This window comes from Chiloscyllium plagiosum, unplaced genomic scaffold, assembly GCF_037043375.1.
Source record: "Chiloscyllium plagiosum isolate Xiang-an unplaced genomic scaffold, Cpla_swu_hap1 HiC_scaffold_11, whole genome shotgun sequence".
In the NCBI taxonomy this organism is placed as follows: Eukaryota; Metazoa; Chordata; class Chondrichthyes; order Orectolobiformes; family Hemiscylliidae; genus Chiloscyllium; species Chiloscyllium plagiosum.
The window spans coordinates 16,927,617-16,945,877 of record NW_028270149.1 but is presented as its reverse complement, the minus strand read 5'-3'; the positions used below and the strand labels follow the sequence as shown (position 1 = coordinate 16,945,877).

General features: G+C 39.8%; 1 protein-coding gene across 1 annotated transcript in view; it reads left to right on the top strand.

Moving 5' to 3' along the window:
• Window positions 1-912: 912 nt before the first annotated feature.
• Window positions 913-18,261, top strand: part of LOC122557458 (melatonin receptor type 1B-like) — a 163,567-nt gene continuing 146,218 nt past the window's right edge. The window contains exon 1 of the mRNA XM_043705217.1: window positions 913-1,090. Coding sequence (XP_043561152.1) covers window positions 913-1,090 — 178 coding nt within the window. The remainder of the gene's footprint in view (window positions 1,091-18,261) is intronic.

Genomic DNA, 18,261 nt, shown 5'->3' with positions numbered 1-18,261 from the left:
TAATAAAAAGAAACATTTTTGACACATTGGAAGGCCACTTTCCCTTTTCTCAAACATAATGCAGCCCCTTCAATACATTTAAATGCCTATTTTAAATCAGGCGATTAGAATTTGCAGAATATTGCGCAGTGAATGGTTTTTAAAAGTTATTTCTGATGAAGGATTTTCGATATGAGATTCGAGAGTGAGGTAACGAGTTTTTTTTGACATACACCCACCTTATTATCGATATGATTTGGGGGATTCATCCACATGGGATAGTTCGTGGGAGCAGCAATTGGTGAAAGTTTTATTATACAGGTCCCGTTTGGAGGTTGCTGGGTCTCACTTGATGGCGCTATTTCTCTGAAATGTTCACAGTATCTTCGGAATGAAGAAGAGACTGGGAAGGGGAGTGTTATTTTACAAACAGGTCCTCGACTCCAGTAATGCTGCCACAGCCACCCCCTCCAGTGTTAAACAGGAGGGAGAGCTGTGCAAAGTGTAGAGGTGGCGAGAGCTCTCTTAAATTCCGCTGGTTGGAAACAAGTCTCAGTCCTAACAGGACTGTCTTAGAGACAACCAGGAGAAAACAAAACAGCACCTGTACAAGTTCTCAATCCGGATCCGCTCTGCAGCCCACACTCTAACTGGGAAGCAACTCCTACTCTACCCCCAGTGAGATGATGGCACCAACCTGGAGGCAGTTTGAGTTAACTTAAATAAATCTTGGATGGATATGAAGGTCAGAGAGAGAGAGCAGAGATATAACGACGCCCTTAAGGAAACAGCGAGCCAATCGATTCTTGGCCGGGACATAAAGGAGTTTTCTTCTTTTGAAACAAACTCAACACTCCAATGTCCTTCCGGACGGCAGGGAGGAAAGGACAAAGTTTTGGATGTTCTCTGGTTGGAAGGAGTTGAGTCTCGGACATGTCAGGGGATGGGAATTGCTCCGAGCTGGTCTCCTCGGTTGCTGAGCGGGGTCCAGCCTCCCCGAAGCTCACCACGGCGCTGGCCACGGTGCTGATCTTTACCATCGTGGTGGACATTGTGGGCAACGTCCTGGTCATCATGTCAGTGTTCAGGAACAGGAAGCTCAGGAATGCCGGTAAGGTGCACTCAGAGACTAACTCACACTTTTTCTTGCTTCCGGGAGCTTCGTTAAACAAACAAACAACAAAACCCTCATGTCTCCCTCACTCGCGAGTTGGTGTCTGCACATGGAAACGCTGGAGGGAAATCTGATATTGAAAAAGTTTAAAAAAAAATGTTTTGTGCGTTATGTCTCGTTTAGCACTGGATTAGACAGGACATTACTTTTGGGTCGGAATGAGCAAGGTTGGCCGACTGTCCCCCTTTTGAGCGGTACGATTTCTCTGGTTCGATCAAGGGAGTTGTGGTTTTTGCATGCCGCCAGATATTTTGTAATCTCTGAAGGTAGGACTTGAACCCAAGCCTCCCCAATCTGAGATAGGGACACTATCACTGCTCCACAAAAATGATTCACCCGTTACTCGATCTGGATAAAGCAAATTGGAAGCATATAGTTTTCTTGTGGAATGTGCCTGAACAATTTCTGTATCCCAACATCACCAACATAGACCTTAAATAACTTTATTTAATGAAGTGTCATGCTTGGAAATGTAAGTATTATTCTAGAGAGTGTAGCTGGCTTACAAAAGATACGCCAGTTCCTGAAGGATAGGTGATCCTCATCTATATCACACTGGGACTCTAGTGCCACAGTGGTAGTGACCCTACTTCTGAACCAGGAGGCTCGAGTTTAAGTCTGCACCTACCCCAGAGGTGTGCAATAACATCTCTAAACAAGTTGATTACAAAATATAGAATAACATCACTTCGAAATGATTGGATATGTTGATTTAAGAGACCATGATTTAACCTTCTCATTAAGGTTGGATTTAAAAAGAAACATTTCTGAAATGGAAAACTTCTCAGTGAGCAATGAATAAGTTACAATAAACTGCAAGGGACTTCTTTAATGGTAAGTTAGAGACTTAGAATAACAACTGAGTTTAATGGAAATCAACAAAATACAACTGGTAAAGTGACCATAGTCCTACCCAACTGTATAGCTGCCCTTTCATTAGAAAGCATCGGCTAGTGGAGGCTTAACCTGAGGGTCACCATGCCTCAGGCAAGGGGAGAGGTTGAGAAAGAGGGTAACCTCAGCTGGTGCAGGAATCGAACCCATGTTGTTGGCATTACACTGTATTGCAAACCAAAACAAACCAATATAGTGTGAGACAAATCAACAGGTATTCAGGGACAGAAAATTGTCAACTAAAAGTATGCCAGTCTTGATAACTGGAGGCTGGAACACAAGAGCGTAAAGGTTATACTGGAGCTATACAAAACTTTGGTCAGACTGTTCCGGGAATGCTGGGAATGGTTTGGAACAGAATGGCTTTGAAGTGTACTTTTGAATGATTCTTGAACTCTTAACTCTTAACTCTTAACCTTATGAAGAAATATTAAACAAATTAGGCTTGTATTCCGAGGCATGTAGAATCTTAAGGGGTGCTTTGTTCAAAGTTTTCAAGTTATTTTGGGGAGGAAACAGGCTAGAGAACAGGAAACTATTTCTACTTAAAGGTCTATGATTGGGTGTGACTGAAAGATCATAGCCTGACCTGTCAGGGGGGAATTAGGAAAGACTTGCATTGAGAAAGCTTGACACAATTTTGAAATTCACCTCAGCAAATAGTAAATGATGCAGATCAGTTTTAATTTTACACCTAAGACTGAGAGATTTTTGTTTCTCCTAAATATTATAGGATACAAAGGTGGGTATATGAAGTTAGTTTGTGAACCAGCCACGCTCACAAATAAAATGGAACAGGCTCAAGGGGATAAATGACTGAGTCTGGTTTTTATATGACCATTTTCCAGCAGAGTACAGCAGAAACCAGGAGCGCAATGTAAATCAATTGAGTATAAAATGAACTCCAGTAGAGGTTAACACAGTACATAACGCAAGGAAAATAGATCAGTACAATGTTGTATAAACTTTTAGCAATGCCCCAACTACTAAAAGGATTAAGATAACCTCATTAACTGAAACATTGAATTAGGTTGTTCTTTGCAAAACTTATATCAGGGATGCTGAAATTATGAAGAGGCCACAAGATTGCGGTTAACCGTAATAAAGTATAATATCAGGCAACAAAACCAAAAATGTCACTTTGCTCAATTGTTTGAGATGAGCTTCTACCTCACATTTTCTCAAATCTTTCTGAAAATAGCACCTCTGAATATGATCGAAACAACAAAAAACATGCAGAGCATTATCCAGATCGACAATGCACATTCAGCTACAGAGCTATAACATGAAGAATATCATTATATAATGAAGTTATTTTATGAATGTATAGTTAACAAAATGCAGTTGAGTGGTATAATTACATTTTATGTATCTGTTTAGGATGTACACTTAAGAGTGAAACATCCAAATCTGAAACTGTCACGCGGCTCTGAGGTGTGTAAGTTTCAGACTTGATGAACTGTAAGTCTAAGTTCCAAAACTTTATTCAAGAATATTGTTTTGCTGCCAGTTTTCTGTCAACACAAAATGCTCTCAATGGTTCATGATGTTACAGAACTCATAAGTCATAGAAATGTACAGCACATTAAAAAAAACCCTTAGATCCAACTCATCCATGCCGACCAGATATTTGAAATTAATCTAGTCCCATTTGCCAGCACTTGACCCATATCGCTCCAAACCCTTCCTATTCATGTACCCATTCAGATGTCTTTTAAATGTTGTAATTGTACCAGCCTCCACCACTTCCTCTGGCAGCTCATTCCACACATGCATCACCCTCCGTGTGAAAAGATTGCCCTTTAGGTCTCTTTTATATCTTTCCCCTCTCACCCTAAACCTATGCCCTCTAGTTCTGGACTCCCCAATCCCAGGGAAAAGATATTGTCTATTTACCCTACCCATAGCCCTCATTATTTTATAAACCTCTATAAGGTCACCCCTCAGTCTCCATGCTCCAGGGAAATCAGCCCCAGTCTATTCAGCCTCTCTTTATAGTTTAAACTTTCTAACCCTGGCAACATCCTTATAAATCCTTTGAGAATCTTTTCAAGTATCACAACATCCTTCGTGTAGGAGGAAGACCAGAATTACTCGCAATATTCCAAACGTGGCCTAACCAATATCCTGCACAGCTGCAACATGACCTCCCAACTCCTATACTCAATGCTCCTACCAATAAAGGAAAGCTTACCAAACGCCTTCTTCATTATCCAATCTACCTGCAATTACATTTTCAGGGAACTATGAACCTGCACTCCAAGGTCTCTTTGTTCAGCAACACTTCCACAGGACCTTACCATTAAGTGTATAAGTCCTGCTCTAATTGGCTTTCCCAAAATGCAACACCTCATGTTTATCTAATTTAAACTCCATCTGCCAATTCTCAACCTATTGTCCCATCTGATCAAGGTCCTGTTGTAATCTGAGAGTTACGTTTGAGTTAATTGTGGTTTACTCGGTTATTGCTGCACTGTCAATTGTTGCAGATAGTTCAAGAAGGGGAAGGAATAGCTTCCCTTTGTCTCAGTCACTTGGGATGAATTTGATAAGTCATAAGTAACATGCAAATTAAAAAAAATACTAATTACTGATGGTTGCTGATGTATCATGGTCTGAATTCTTTGCATTTAACTCCTGGTGACATTAGTTTGATTGTTGTACTCCCTTATGATCGAATGAAATTATGACAACATTTCCAGAAGGACTGATTAGCATCAGGATTAGCAGCAAATCAGCAGGGTCCAACATAATGGTCTACAATTTACTGACGTGTCACATCTCTTGGTGAGGGGAAGCCTTAGATCTTCTCTCATCGTTCCATTCTAATTAATCTTGGCAGTAGAAATGGCCAGTAATATATGTTTCTATTATGGCAATGCACATAGAGTACCTGTAACCTTAAGATAATGACTTATTATTAGATTAGATTACTTACAGCATGGAAACAGGCCCTTCGGCCCAACAAGTCCACACCGACCCTCCGAAGAGCAACCCACCCAGACCCATTCCCCTATATTTACCTCTTCACCTAACGCTAGGGGCAATTTAGCATGGCCAATTCACCTAACCTGCACATTTTTGGACTGTGGGAGGAAACCGGAGCACCTGGAGGAAACCCACGCAGACACGGGGAGAATGTGCAAAATTCCACACAGACAGTTGCCTGAGGCAGGAAGTGAACCTGGGTCTCTGGCATTGTGAGGCAGTAGTGCTAATCACTGTGCCACCTCGAATTTGTGAATTGTTATTCTTAACTTATGGAATGTGAGGTTTGCCAGAAAGAACTGTATTTATTGGTCATCCGTCATTGGGCTGGAGAATGTGGTGGTGAAGTATCCTCTTGAAACATTACAGTCCATGTGTTAGTTGGGAAGGGATTTTCAGGATTCTGACCTAATGCCAGGGAACGAACAGCAGCACATTTCCAAATGAGGATGGTGTGTAATTTGGAAGGGAACATACTGTAGGTGGCATTTCCATGCCACCTTTAAGTGGTAGAGGCTGCATGTTTAAAAAATGTTGTCATAGAAGCCTTGGCAAGTTGCTGTAGTGCATCTTGTAAATGCTTTCAATTGTTTTCACTACAATCTGGTGACAAGGGAAGTGAGTGTTTAAGGTGGTGGATGGGATGCCAATCAAATGTACTGCTTTATCCTGTTTTGAACTTCCTGAGTGTTAGTGAAACTGACTGTGTTCACCCCAGCAAGTGGAAAGTATTCCATCACATTCCTGATGTGAATATTGTAGATGGTGGATAGCCATCGGGAATCCGAGATGGTTTAGATTAGATTAGATTACTTACAGTGTGGAAACAGGTCCTTCAGCCCAACCAGTCCACACCGAACCTCCGAAGAACAACCAACACAGACCCATTTCCCTCTGACTAATGCACCTAATGCACCTAGAAAAGGACATGATCTTGTGATTTCTGTTGATTGCTAATTGTAGTTTTTTTCTAACTGAAGGCAGATCATTATATTTACTTGCAGCAGGTCAAAAAACTTTGATCAGGCTTCAAGTGATTGCTTGCCATTACAGCTAGATGTGACTAAAAGTTCTGGTCATGATGCACCTGAGTCATTGAATGCAATTTGATGAAGAACCCCAAATTCTTGCAATGGGTGGGAATTTTGTCAATGTGATCAAGGTTGGGAAACATAACTAGTTGTTTTGGATAGAGAATGTTTTGCGATGAGTGAATAACTGAAGCAGCATGAAGTTTTATCAATACTCAAATGTAATTTAGTTACAGACACAATTTACTTAAGCTTCCACAATACACAATATTCCACAATCTTTTAGCTCAATTTGATTTGTGTCCAACCAAATTTGAGTGGCACTTGTACAGATATTGCAGGCCATTATTTAAATGTACTTCCCTGGTAATAAATCAGGCAAGTATGAAAAGATAATCTTCCAACCCACGTTGATTAAGGTCAGCAGGTTCACAGCTCTTACATTACTAGTCTTATGTTTTTAAATAAATCAGTATAATTCCTCAATTTGTAACCTAATCAGATTGTTGCATAACGTTTGTGTATAACACTCCTTAAATGTTTTAGACTCAGGGAAACTCAAGCAAATAGTTTCAAAACCTGAAATGATTAACAGAAAGAGTACATCTCCCCCAGTTCCCTAATTCACAAGATTACAGAATTAATATGGTGCAGAAGGTGATCATTCTGCCCATCATTCTTGCCATGGTTGTATTCCTTGTGCTAGTCTCCTGCCTTTTCCCCATATCCCTGCCCACCATTTCCATCCAAGTAACTACCCGATGCCCTCTTCAATGCCTTAACTGAGTCTGCCTCCACCACATTTCAAGTTGCGCATTCCATACCCTAACTGTTCGCTGTGTGAAAAGATTTTTAAATAGGATTATGAGTCTTTCAAATGGAATGAGATGATATCAAATTAATTAGTTTATTTTGTGCTTGCATCCAACTTGTGTAAGAGTTTAACAATGTGCCCAGATGTAATGCTGCATTTAAGGTTGATAAGTGATGTGCTGATGCAGCATGTGTCTCAGTAAGTTATCGACAGAATGTCCAGATTGCAATCACTTGACTGACAAACCTGTACTGAATCAGTCTAAAGATATAAATTTGTGTTGAGAAGGACTCTAGCGTATAAAAGTCATCCCTAAAACTGTGTGCAATTCAGACGTTTATTTCATTATCGGCTCAAATCATAGCTCAATAAATATTAATATATCTGTCAGAAGATAAACAGAGCATACCTCTTTGTCAAATCATTTGTTTTGTTATTTAACATGGTTTAATATAACAATTCACAATTTTGTAGATAATATTTTAACTCTTGAAAATATCTGCATTAAAAGAAGTTAACTGTGGCTTCTATGAAACAGTAAACATAAGTTTATTCTGCATAATTAAAATGCATATTATTTTCCAAAATGAAATGCTCCTTCGTAATTCGATTTTTTATTGCATCTTTTCTTATTCACCGAACCAATAATTATTTATAAAAATGAATGGAAAGATACTCAATCCTTCCACAGCATTTGTAAATCTCTTTACTCTATTGATTAATCTTGCAGTTAAACATACTTCACTTCCCAGAGAGAGAGATACATGTGAGGAATGCAAGAACTAAATTATTTTCGCTGTGTGGCATTGTGTAGAAGACATGTGGAACAGAAAAACATATACTTTGCTCTCCTGTGGTCGGGCAATTCCACTTTAGGCTGTTGGCCAACACAAAAGAGGGTTTGAAAGATCTTAAACCAAAGAGAAATTCTGAAGAATAATCTGCCAATTTAATTATAGAGTTAAACAGCAAGTTGAAAAATCTGTGACTGTAATAAATCCTATCTCTTGTTTTTGTAGCTGATGATCCATTGTCATGGTCCATTGGTATGATTGTAACATTTGGGAGAGATTTTAACTCCCTGTACCTGATGAAAATAGGGCAGCAGGAGTTAAAATGGAGGTGCTAGTCTGGGAGAACTGCACACTGCAGACACATAGCTCAGCCAACCCTGGGTGGAACAGTTGAAGAAAACTGAGAAGCTATGTGCTAAGATATTTTTATGAACCCAGCAGAATAATGCAACATGTTGCTCCACATGCTTCCCTTAGTTCTATCTTTTTCTCAGCTTCAATCTAATGCAGAGGTGATTGAGCTGTAGTGAGGGTGCTCATTACGGACATGTGTCCCACCCCATATAATATGACTTATCCTTTGAAAAGGGATAGGTCTCATGTTGGCACTGTTGTATGGCCCAATAGTTAAAATGTGTCTCATAGTCTCTCACAGTTGCTAACTTTCAATGTCATTAACTGATTGCAATGAAGACTTCCATCGATACATTGCTCAATGTTTGATGCTAGAATTGTTATGTCCTGGATAATTAGTTTTTGTGCCACGTTCTGTCAGCAAAGCTTGTGAATAAAGTATGACAGTGCAACGTGAAAAACTTTGGTGTCAACATCATAATTTTAGATGACTCTCGGCTACTCCTGCAAATAAGTGTCATCCCAAACTTTGGCTTAAGAATTAGAAATTGCGGTATGATGGGAGTTAATATGGTATGTCAGGACCTAGGAGCCTTTTCATTGTTTGATTTTCTTCTACTTTTTTAGGCTTCTATATGATTCACCTCTTATACAAGTCACATTTTGCATTTGTAACTTAGTGAAACCTAATAGTGCTTCAAAGACTGCTGAAAATTGCTACAATCTTAACAATTTCACATCCATAATCATTCAGGGTTATGCTACTTCATCAACAAGTTGAGTGCAGAAATATGAAATCTTCCAAGCTTATGATATAATGTGTCTGATTCAAGTTCTGTTTTAATTTCTGGTCACCTGCAGTGTTTCATTTTATACCAGAAAGTATAAAAAACGTGAGAGCACAGATAAATTGGATTTGAAAAGTAAGGAACTGCAGGACATCAGAAAATTTCTTATGCCAATGAAAAACTATTGAAGTGTTGTTAAAGTATGGCAGTTAATATACAAAAAAAAACAGAACAGTATAGTGACAATGACCAGCCACTCTGTCTTAAACAAAGTTGGTTGAAGAATAAACATTGCGCAGGATTGGGGAGGTGGGTGGGGGTTTGTGGAGAACTCCTCTCCTTAACTTTGAATTGGTGTTATGAGACCCCCATCACAGCTAACTGACCAGGCTGATGGAATCTAGGTTTGGTGCTTCTGTTGAAACATGGTGCCTCTGATGGTGCAGGGTTCCGCCAGTATTGTACTGAAGTACCAGCTTGGATTATGTGTCCAATTGTCAAGATGGGACTTGAATGCATGAAGTTCTGACCCAGTGGCAAAAATGCGACAAACTGAGTCAAAATGGATGCTTAACCGACACATAATGTGAAGCCAGCAGAACAATTTTGTTCCCCTTGATGATGCAATAAGACTTCATGTCTCTGAAGGTTCACCTTCCGAGAGACAGCTATTTTGTGTCCGGCTTTTGCAAATTCACAAGATTTTCATGGATATACCTGGTGTTCGTGAATAATGTCAATGAAGATATAAATATTCATGAGAAAAGTCCTGATCTGTTTGGATTTTTGTTGCACTATTAAAAATAAAGCAGTTAGTTGTTATCTCTCTAAGGGATTTAATATTCTATTATTTTCACTATTACTGGAAATGAGTAAATTTGATGTTTAGTTTAATCCAATGAGAAACATTTTCCATGCTCACATCTTTTAGTGCTCCAGTTGCCTGTGTGTGTGAATGAAGCCCAAGGTACACCATGCAAATCCACCAAACATAAAGTTGTTAAAGACAACTGACAGGTTTGTTTGGGAGACCAAGATTAGGGGCTTAAGGCTAAAGGTTAGAGTCAGACCTTTAGTCAGTGGAATGAGGAAGCTCTTATTCATGTAAGTTTTGTTAAAAGTTTAATATTGTATTTCACAAACAGAAATATATATGACAACAACAACGTATACTTAGAGAGTGATTTTAACATGATTAAAAAGTCCAAAGAAGCAAGAGATTTGATCAGATGATCAAAAGCTTGATCAAATAATTAGATTTTAAGGAGCATTGCGAAAGACGAAAGTGAGGCAGAGTTATGGAAAGGTTGAGGAGGCAAATTCCAAAATGAAATAGGGCTGAGGCACCTGAAAGTACAGTGACCAACAATGGGGGAGCAATTAAAATCAGGGATACGCCTCGGTCAGTTTATGTGCACACATGGCTGGAGAAGATTGCAGAGTTAGGAGGTAGAGAGATTTGAAAACAGGGATGTGTACATTAATATATGAATATATTAAAGATCATGTCTGAGCAGGAGACTGTGGTGGCCAGTGAGCAGCTTAACATTGATAGAAGAAAGGGAAACAGATTTTAGGGTGAGCTATACTTCATGGGACATAGAACAATTGGTGGAAAATTTGTTTATTTTAATAATGAGATTGAAATATTTTTGTTGTTAAGAGTATTAAGGATATGAGGCAATGGTGGGGTATATGGAGTTTAATTTGAGATCTTGGTGATTGAAAGAACAGTCTTGAGGGGTGAAATGGCTTCTATGTTCCTATATATCTTCATTCCTATTGCAAGTTAGACAGTCATTTTAATTTAAGAGAAGGCAAGGATGACAGTATTTAATATGAAGTTTATTGGTCTAATGGATGATTTACCTGTGAATTTGTCTCATTCAAATTCAAAAATATTGTGAGCTTTCAGTGTCTCAATTTAAACAATTCCATGCTGCAACTTGATCTTGAGACTTGAAACCTACTGTCATTTTAACATCCAGCGTGGCTCCTGAATGTGATAGAATCTTCATGTTTTAATGATAACTTGAATTACTCTGATAGTTCTGTTTGTCACTGGTTGGCTCACTGTGCTGTGCATTGAAAATAACTTCCACTTCAGCTCTAAATGGCCAAATCCTTGACTTAAAATTAGTCTCAAGATCGGGGGTCAGTCATTTAAGAATGAACAAAGGAGATATGTCCTCACTGACAGGATTTATGGAATTCCATAGGTTCACAACCTTCTGAATGAGGAAATAAATAAAACAATTATTCCAACTGACCATAGATTGTTAAGAGATTTACCATCCTAACTCCACCTTGACGTAGAATCAGTTGTGATAAGTTTTATTATTCTCTGGATACTCATTTGGTGAATAAATCTAAGATGGAGATCAATAGATTTTTGTTCACAACATGAGTCAAGGAATATGGAATACGTTGGGAAAGTGGAGTTGATGGAAATGTTCAGACAGTTTTAAAAGGGTGTAAGTGTACAAAGGAGTTAATAGGAGTGTTTTAAGAATCATCAACTATATTCATATCATACAAACTTGGTGGGTGATCAGCTTATGATCTTGAAGGAGCAAGTTCCTCATCATTGTCTCTCTAACAATGTCTATCAAGTTAGTGCAAATTATGTTTAGTTGCTAACATACTGTTAACTACATGTTGTTCAAGACAAGACCATCTTCTCATTAGAGGAGCTCGTGATTTTGCTATATCACATTAGACCAAGAGGGCCCTGTATGTCACTACTCTGAAAGAGAATGGTAGTAGCAATTCTACACCATATTGAACAATAAAACAGACAACTTCATACAATGCAGTGATGGTGATCAGTGATAAGGAATTCTCATATAATATGTTGATCAGTGATGAGTAATTCTCATATAACATGGTGATCAGTGATTAGGAATTCTCATATAGCATGGTGATCAATGGGGAGGAATTCTTATATAACATGATGATCAGTGGTGAGTAATTTGAGCAGGAATATGCAGAATTATAGAACGAAAATGATACAGCACAAAAATCCTCAACATCTATGTGGACTCCTTGGTAGGTCCATCCAATCAACCTTACTCCCCTGCTCTTTCCTTGTAATCTGTCATTGTTTCCTTTCAAGTGATTATCCCATTCCCTTCAGAATGCTACTATGGAAATTTCTTCCACTGTCCTTTTAAACAATGGATTCCAGATCACAATAACTCACTGCTTGAAAACAAGACCTAATTTTGCAGTTTTTCTGTCCCTAATCTTTATACGGTGGCCCAGACTAATACCTTGTAAGGTGTTTGAGTGTATTCTTGTCAGGAATGGTACTGAGTCGCTGTCATCCAGCCCCTTCCTATGTTACATTTATCAAATTCATGGGTAAAAGCAGTTTCCCGTGTTGTGTGCATGGTTTTCCAGCTTTTTAATTGAAGTAATAGTTCACATTTAGATCTAAAAGTTACAACAAAGACAATGTTAGCATTCTTGGTTTCCCAGTTTTGTTTGTTCCTAATGCCTGTTAAATGTGAAGACCTGCTGGGATGATTGGTCAGTCAGAGGGTGTGGTGCTGGAAAAGCACAGCAGATCAGGCAGCATCCGAGGAGCAAGAGAATCGACTTTTTGGGCAAAAGCCCTTCATCAGGAATCCTCAGTTTCTCCTGTTTGGTCAGTTAAACTGACCAATGGGGTTTGGTGACATAGTGGCAAAATCACTGGGCTAGTAATCCCAAATTGTGGGTTCAAATTCCATCATGGCAAATGGTAGAATTTATGTTCAATTAATTCAAAATAAAATTTGGAATATAAAACTAGGGTCAGTAGTGCTTACCACGACAGCCATTGCTGATTGTTATGAAAGAAAATCTGTCTCACTAATGTATTGAAATGGAGAAAATCTATCATATTCCAAGATGGCGGCAACGGCAAAGTAGCTCACGAATGGTTGGGCTTCTGAGCCTTTCTGCACCAGATCAGCTGCATTCTTCTTTTTCTTTACTTTTCATCTTCTTTCTTTTTCCTTTTCTGCATCGTTTCCTTGCCGATGGTGGAGAAGGTGTCATTGCAGAGGAGGCTAGAGAGAGACTCATGGTGAAGGCGGTGAGGTGGTGGCTATAGTGGTGGCTTGTGGTTGAGGTGGGCCCGGGATTCTGAGTGATGTTGGTTCTGGATCGGGATTACTACTGATGTCAACAAGGACTCTTGGGACATTGGCTGGACCCGAAATGGGGACTCATTGTGACCTGGAGATCAGAACATCTTACAGAAACTCTGCAGATCTTAAGAAAAACCCAGAGCCATGCTTGACAAGAAGGACTGTAAAGTTGAATGTTATTTCTTATTTTTCTTCCTTTATATTTTTCTGTCAATGAACAAAAGATTAAACTCTATTTAAATAAATTCTTCTTATTCCTTTTATAATCCAAATGGCGCTGGATTGTGGTGACAAAACACTTTTCATTGCATTTTCCCAAATACATGTAACAATAAAATCTTTATATGGAGGTGCTGGTGTTGGTCTGGGTTGGACAAGGTCAATAATCACACAGCACCAGGTTATAGTCCAACAGGTTTATTTCAAAGCACAAGCTTTGAGTGAGGTTCCAAAAGCTTGTGTTTTCAAATAAACCTGTTCAACTATAAACTGGTGTCGTTTGACTTTTGACCGAATGAAATCATTTATTCATTCAGTCTGGCCTATGTGTGACTCCAGACCCAAAACAATGTGGTTAATTCCCGGTTGTCATCTGAAATGGCCTTTGCAAACCATTCAGTTCAAGGGCAACTAAGGATGAGTGATGCCCATATATAATAAAGGAATGAAGAGTCCTTTAACAGACGCTCACACATTGAGACTGCCTACAGAACTTGGCCTCGCCTACAGTTACAAATAACAATTCCCAGAGTGAATACATCGGTCATTCATAACATGTAGCAGTTCCTTCATGTCAACATCCCCACCTCCAGGAAGTTGGCTCAATACCCAGATTGTCCGGTATTCAACTTTCTCTGCCATCTTCAAAGAAGCAACCCATAATCTCTAAATACCCATTGGATTGCTAGGCAAGTCCCTCTGCGTCTATGTTTGATGAACCCAATCTGAGTAGTCCTGAGAGGAGTGGTCCAGAGATCTTAATGTATTTACCAGGCTCGGCACTGACAGATAGTACTAGGGAGCAGAAAGTGGATTTCCCTCCCATTGGATACATTGGGACATTTTGTTGGGAAACATAGAACTCCCAAAAAATTGTAAACACCCACTGTACCCTTCCCAACTTTGTCAACAAGCCAGGCTGTTGTTTAACATGGTTTGAGGAAAGTAGAAAACACAGACAGAAATACACCCAGGGAAATCCTAGAAATCTTCAAATTCTTCTCTTCATGACTAAGTCTTCCTGAATATCACGGATGACTGCCTTCTTGCCCATAGATAAATGAAGAACCCTTATGCCAATGCCGAATTTTATAACATGAAAACACTTCAGCTTTTGGTGCTGACATGACTCTGCAAATGATCAACACTTCAGCAAATAGGTCAGCATTGAGTTTATTACTTATTAATTTAACAAGTCCTCATTTTTATGCAATAGTCTCCTCATTTTCGGAATTTGAAAAGATTGGTGTGCACTTGTAGAGGAAACACTGCGTGGTAATGCACACTGACTGAGAGCTCCCTTTTATATATGTGCATCATGTGCTCATCAAACGTCAAAGGAAATGGGAAGTATCTATTGGGTAACCTAGTTCTGACTCAACAGCTCCATTTACTGCAGCCTTAGTGAGGTGAGCATTGAGACAATCCATGATGGGTCAAGAGCCCAAATAAAGCTTCATGCATTGAATACTGGTCAAGGTTTGGCATTATAATGAGGGTCAGTAAAACCTTTTGTACTCAATCTTTGTAACTTTAAAAATGAAAGGTTGCTACTACCCATTATGTATAGTTTGAGAGTTATGATATTCAGACAATTTATTCTTCCAGTCAGACAGTGAGATGAGGACTTGAATTAGTTCTTGAACATAATTACAGACCTCTGCTTCAGCCCTGGAGGATGTCGCAGAGTCACATAAAATTTGAATAAAGTCAAACATGGGTTCCAGCAGTGTGAAATTTTACTCATACTTTGGAATTCAGTGTGAGAGTGATAAAAACAGCAGTTATGTAGCTCCTTTAATGTTGTTAAACATCACAAGGATTTTCAGACAAAACAAATGGTTGAATCAAAACACAATTTGAAAATGCTTTTTTAAATTTATTTTAAAATGCTGGACGATAATTCTGTCAACAACATTGTGATTGAATATGTGATTAACTTCTTGACTTAATTCTTTTTCTCTTGAATGTTATCCAACCCCTTTGAATATTGAACTTTTACCTTGGCCTTATTGAGCTGTTCTAAAAGGGGGTTTGAATTGTTTGCCTTTTCTTGGTGCCGGAAGCCACTTAGACAATTTTGAAGGCAGATCGAACAGATATTTGATCCCTAGACAAAAGTGTAGTCATGTGGGATGACATCTTAACTAACTTCTTTCACCGAGCAACAATCTGTCCATTGAAATGTTCCTGGAGTAGGAAGTGGTATGATCATGTCTACAGGGCTTAAGTTGCTCCAGTTCAGGGCTGCATGCTCCATAACCTCTCAGTTGTCTCGACCTTTTGGCAACGGGCTGATAGGTAATGGATTGTGCCGACTCCTAATGTAGAGAATACACAAATGTCCTGAAATTCTTCAGGTCATGACCTCTGGTTATGCTCAGTTTGCATTTCATAATGAACTCAAATACTGGGTCCACCTGAGACTGAATGGTTTTGTAAGGGCACCTCTTTTGCCTGGTCAGTTGGTTGTGAGTTGTACTCTAGGAATGCCACTAGTACCAGCTCCACTTTATAGGTCGCCAATAACACGTAAGATGCTTGATATCATCCAAGACATTCTTACTTGCCACCCCATCCATCATCTTTAGCATTCTCTCGACCCACCACAGGCAGAATAGCAGCATTGTGTACCACCCACAATGTGCACTGCAAAAACGTGCTGAGTTTCCCTCAAAGGCACTCTCCAAACCTTTGACCACAATCACCGAGAAGGACAAGGGCAGCAGATACATAGGAACGCCAGCATCTGCAAGTTCCCCTCCAAGCCACTCACCATCCTGACTTGGAAATACATTACCATTTGTTCGCTGGTTGCTGGGTCAAAATCCAGGAGTTTCCTATTGAACAACAGATGCATTGCAACTGTTCATTCACCTTCTCAAGGGCAACTAGGGGCTGACAATAAATACTGAAAGGAATTTTACAATCCTCTTTCACTATCCCAATCATTCTCTTGCCTTTTGTTCTGCCTGCCACCTGTCAGAGCCATACTGAGAATCTAACCTAAACTCTGATCAAGCGAGAAGGGACTGATTGTATGAAGAACTACAGACAGCAAACAAACTTTGGAAACATAGGTTGGTTACAAAAATAAGTTCTAGTTCATTTTGTTTTGAAATTTCACTGAGTATATCTGAGCAAACGACCATCTGAGATCTGTCGCTGAATTTTGACAGACACTCTCTCCCTTAAGCATTGTGAAGTGAACAGGCTGTTCCCTTCGGGCCTAATTAATTAAATAAAAGTCCTCTTCTCTCGTGTTGCCTTTGTTCTTCCATTGTTTTGTCCATTGTAATGAATTGGCCAATCAGACTTGACTTGCTGGCCAATCAAAACTCTTTTCTCCTGTTATCAGCAGTGGCAGCCAATCCTTCGCTAACTAGTCTGACTGTTCACAGACGAAATTCCGTGTAATTGGCCATGATTTCTGTTGGCCTTTGCATGTAAGGTGAATCCAATCCTAGAGTTGCATCTCTGACCACATGTTAGTAAGTGTTTCCAGGAAGTGGAAGTAGCCCTTGACCCTGAGATCATTGACATTACTTTCTGCGGTTCCTCTTCTGTACTTCCTCTTGTCAATAGTTCTTTTCAAAGACTGGTGTCCCTTCGTACAGGAGTGTCCTTCAAGTTGGTTTCTCCTGAACGAGGGTCTGCGATGCATTGGTGTCACTGATGCATTTCTTGAGGGAAGCCTTCAAGGTGATTTGGGACAACTTCCTTTGCCTTCCTCTCATTTGAGTGCCTTAGTTGAGCTGGGAGTCGAAGGTTTGCTTTGGGAATCAGATCTCGGGTATCTTAAGCATGTGGTTGGCTCAACAGAATTGGTTTTGGATGATTGTGATCTCAATGCTTGTGCTGATAGCAGCTTCGGGGAGGCAATGGCCTAGTGGTATTATCACTGGACTGTTAATCCGGAGACCCAGGCAAGGTTCTGTGGACATTGGTTCAAATCCTGCCATGGCAGATGGTGGAATGTGCATTCAATAAAATTCTGAAATTAACTGTCTAATGATGACCATTGTTTGTTGTCAGGAAAAACCCATCTGAATCACTAATGTCCTTGAGGGAAGGAAAATACCATCCTTACCTGGTCTGTCCTACGCGTGATTCCAGACCCACAGCAATGTAATTGATTCTTATGTGTCCTCTGAGCAATTAGGAATGGGCAATGATTGCTGGTTCAGCCAACAATCCCCACATCCTGTAAATGAATAAAGAAAATTCAAGGATGCTGACGTTAGTACACTGGCCCTGTCGTTGATGTCGAGAATCCATCTCCCCTGTACTACAAAGTCTTGATCATTTGATGTGAAGGAGCCGGTGTTGGACTGGGGTGGACAAAGTTAAAACTCACACAACACCAGGTTATAGTCCAACAGGTTTATTTCGAAGCACTAGCTTTCGGAGCGCTGCTCCTTCATCAGATAGCTGTGGAGCAGGATCATAAATCACGAAATTTATAGCAAAAGATTATAGTGTCATGCAACTGAAATGATATATTGATCAAACCTAGATTATTGTTACGTCTTTCATCTTTTAGGATGAGTTACAGGTTTCGGTTCATTAATATGTAAGTCCTGGAACTTCTTTTAAGTCACATTCTCAAGATAAAGCTTTATTAAAAAAAAGGTGATATCTCAGCTCAGACAATACATTAAAGTTGTAAGGTGTCTGTCCGTATCCCAATCTTGAGTCAGACTGGTTCTACTTCCAGCTAGAAAGCGAGGACTGCAGATGCTGGAGATCAGAGTCGAGAGTGTGGTGCTGGAAAAGCACAGCAGGTCAGGCAGCATCTGAGGAGCAGGAGAATCAACGTTTCGGCATAAGCACTTCATCAGGATTTCTTGATGTGTGTGTGTGGGTGTGATGGAGAATAAGCTTGTGAGAGGGTATGTGTGTGGGTGTGAGTGTGCGCGAGTGTGTGAGTGTGCCCGCGTGCATCTGTATGTGTGTATCTGTGCGCCTGTGTGTGTGTGTAAGAGAGTGTCTGTGTGAGAGAGGGTCTGTTTGAGTGTGTGACTATGTAAGAGTGTAGGTGTGTGTGTGTTTATATTAGATTAGATTACTTACAGTGTGGAAACAGGCCC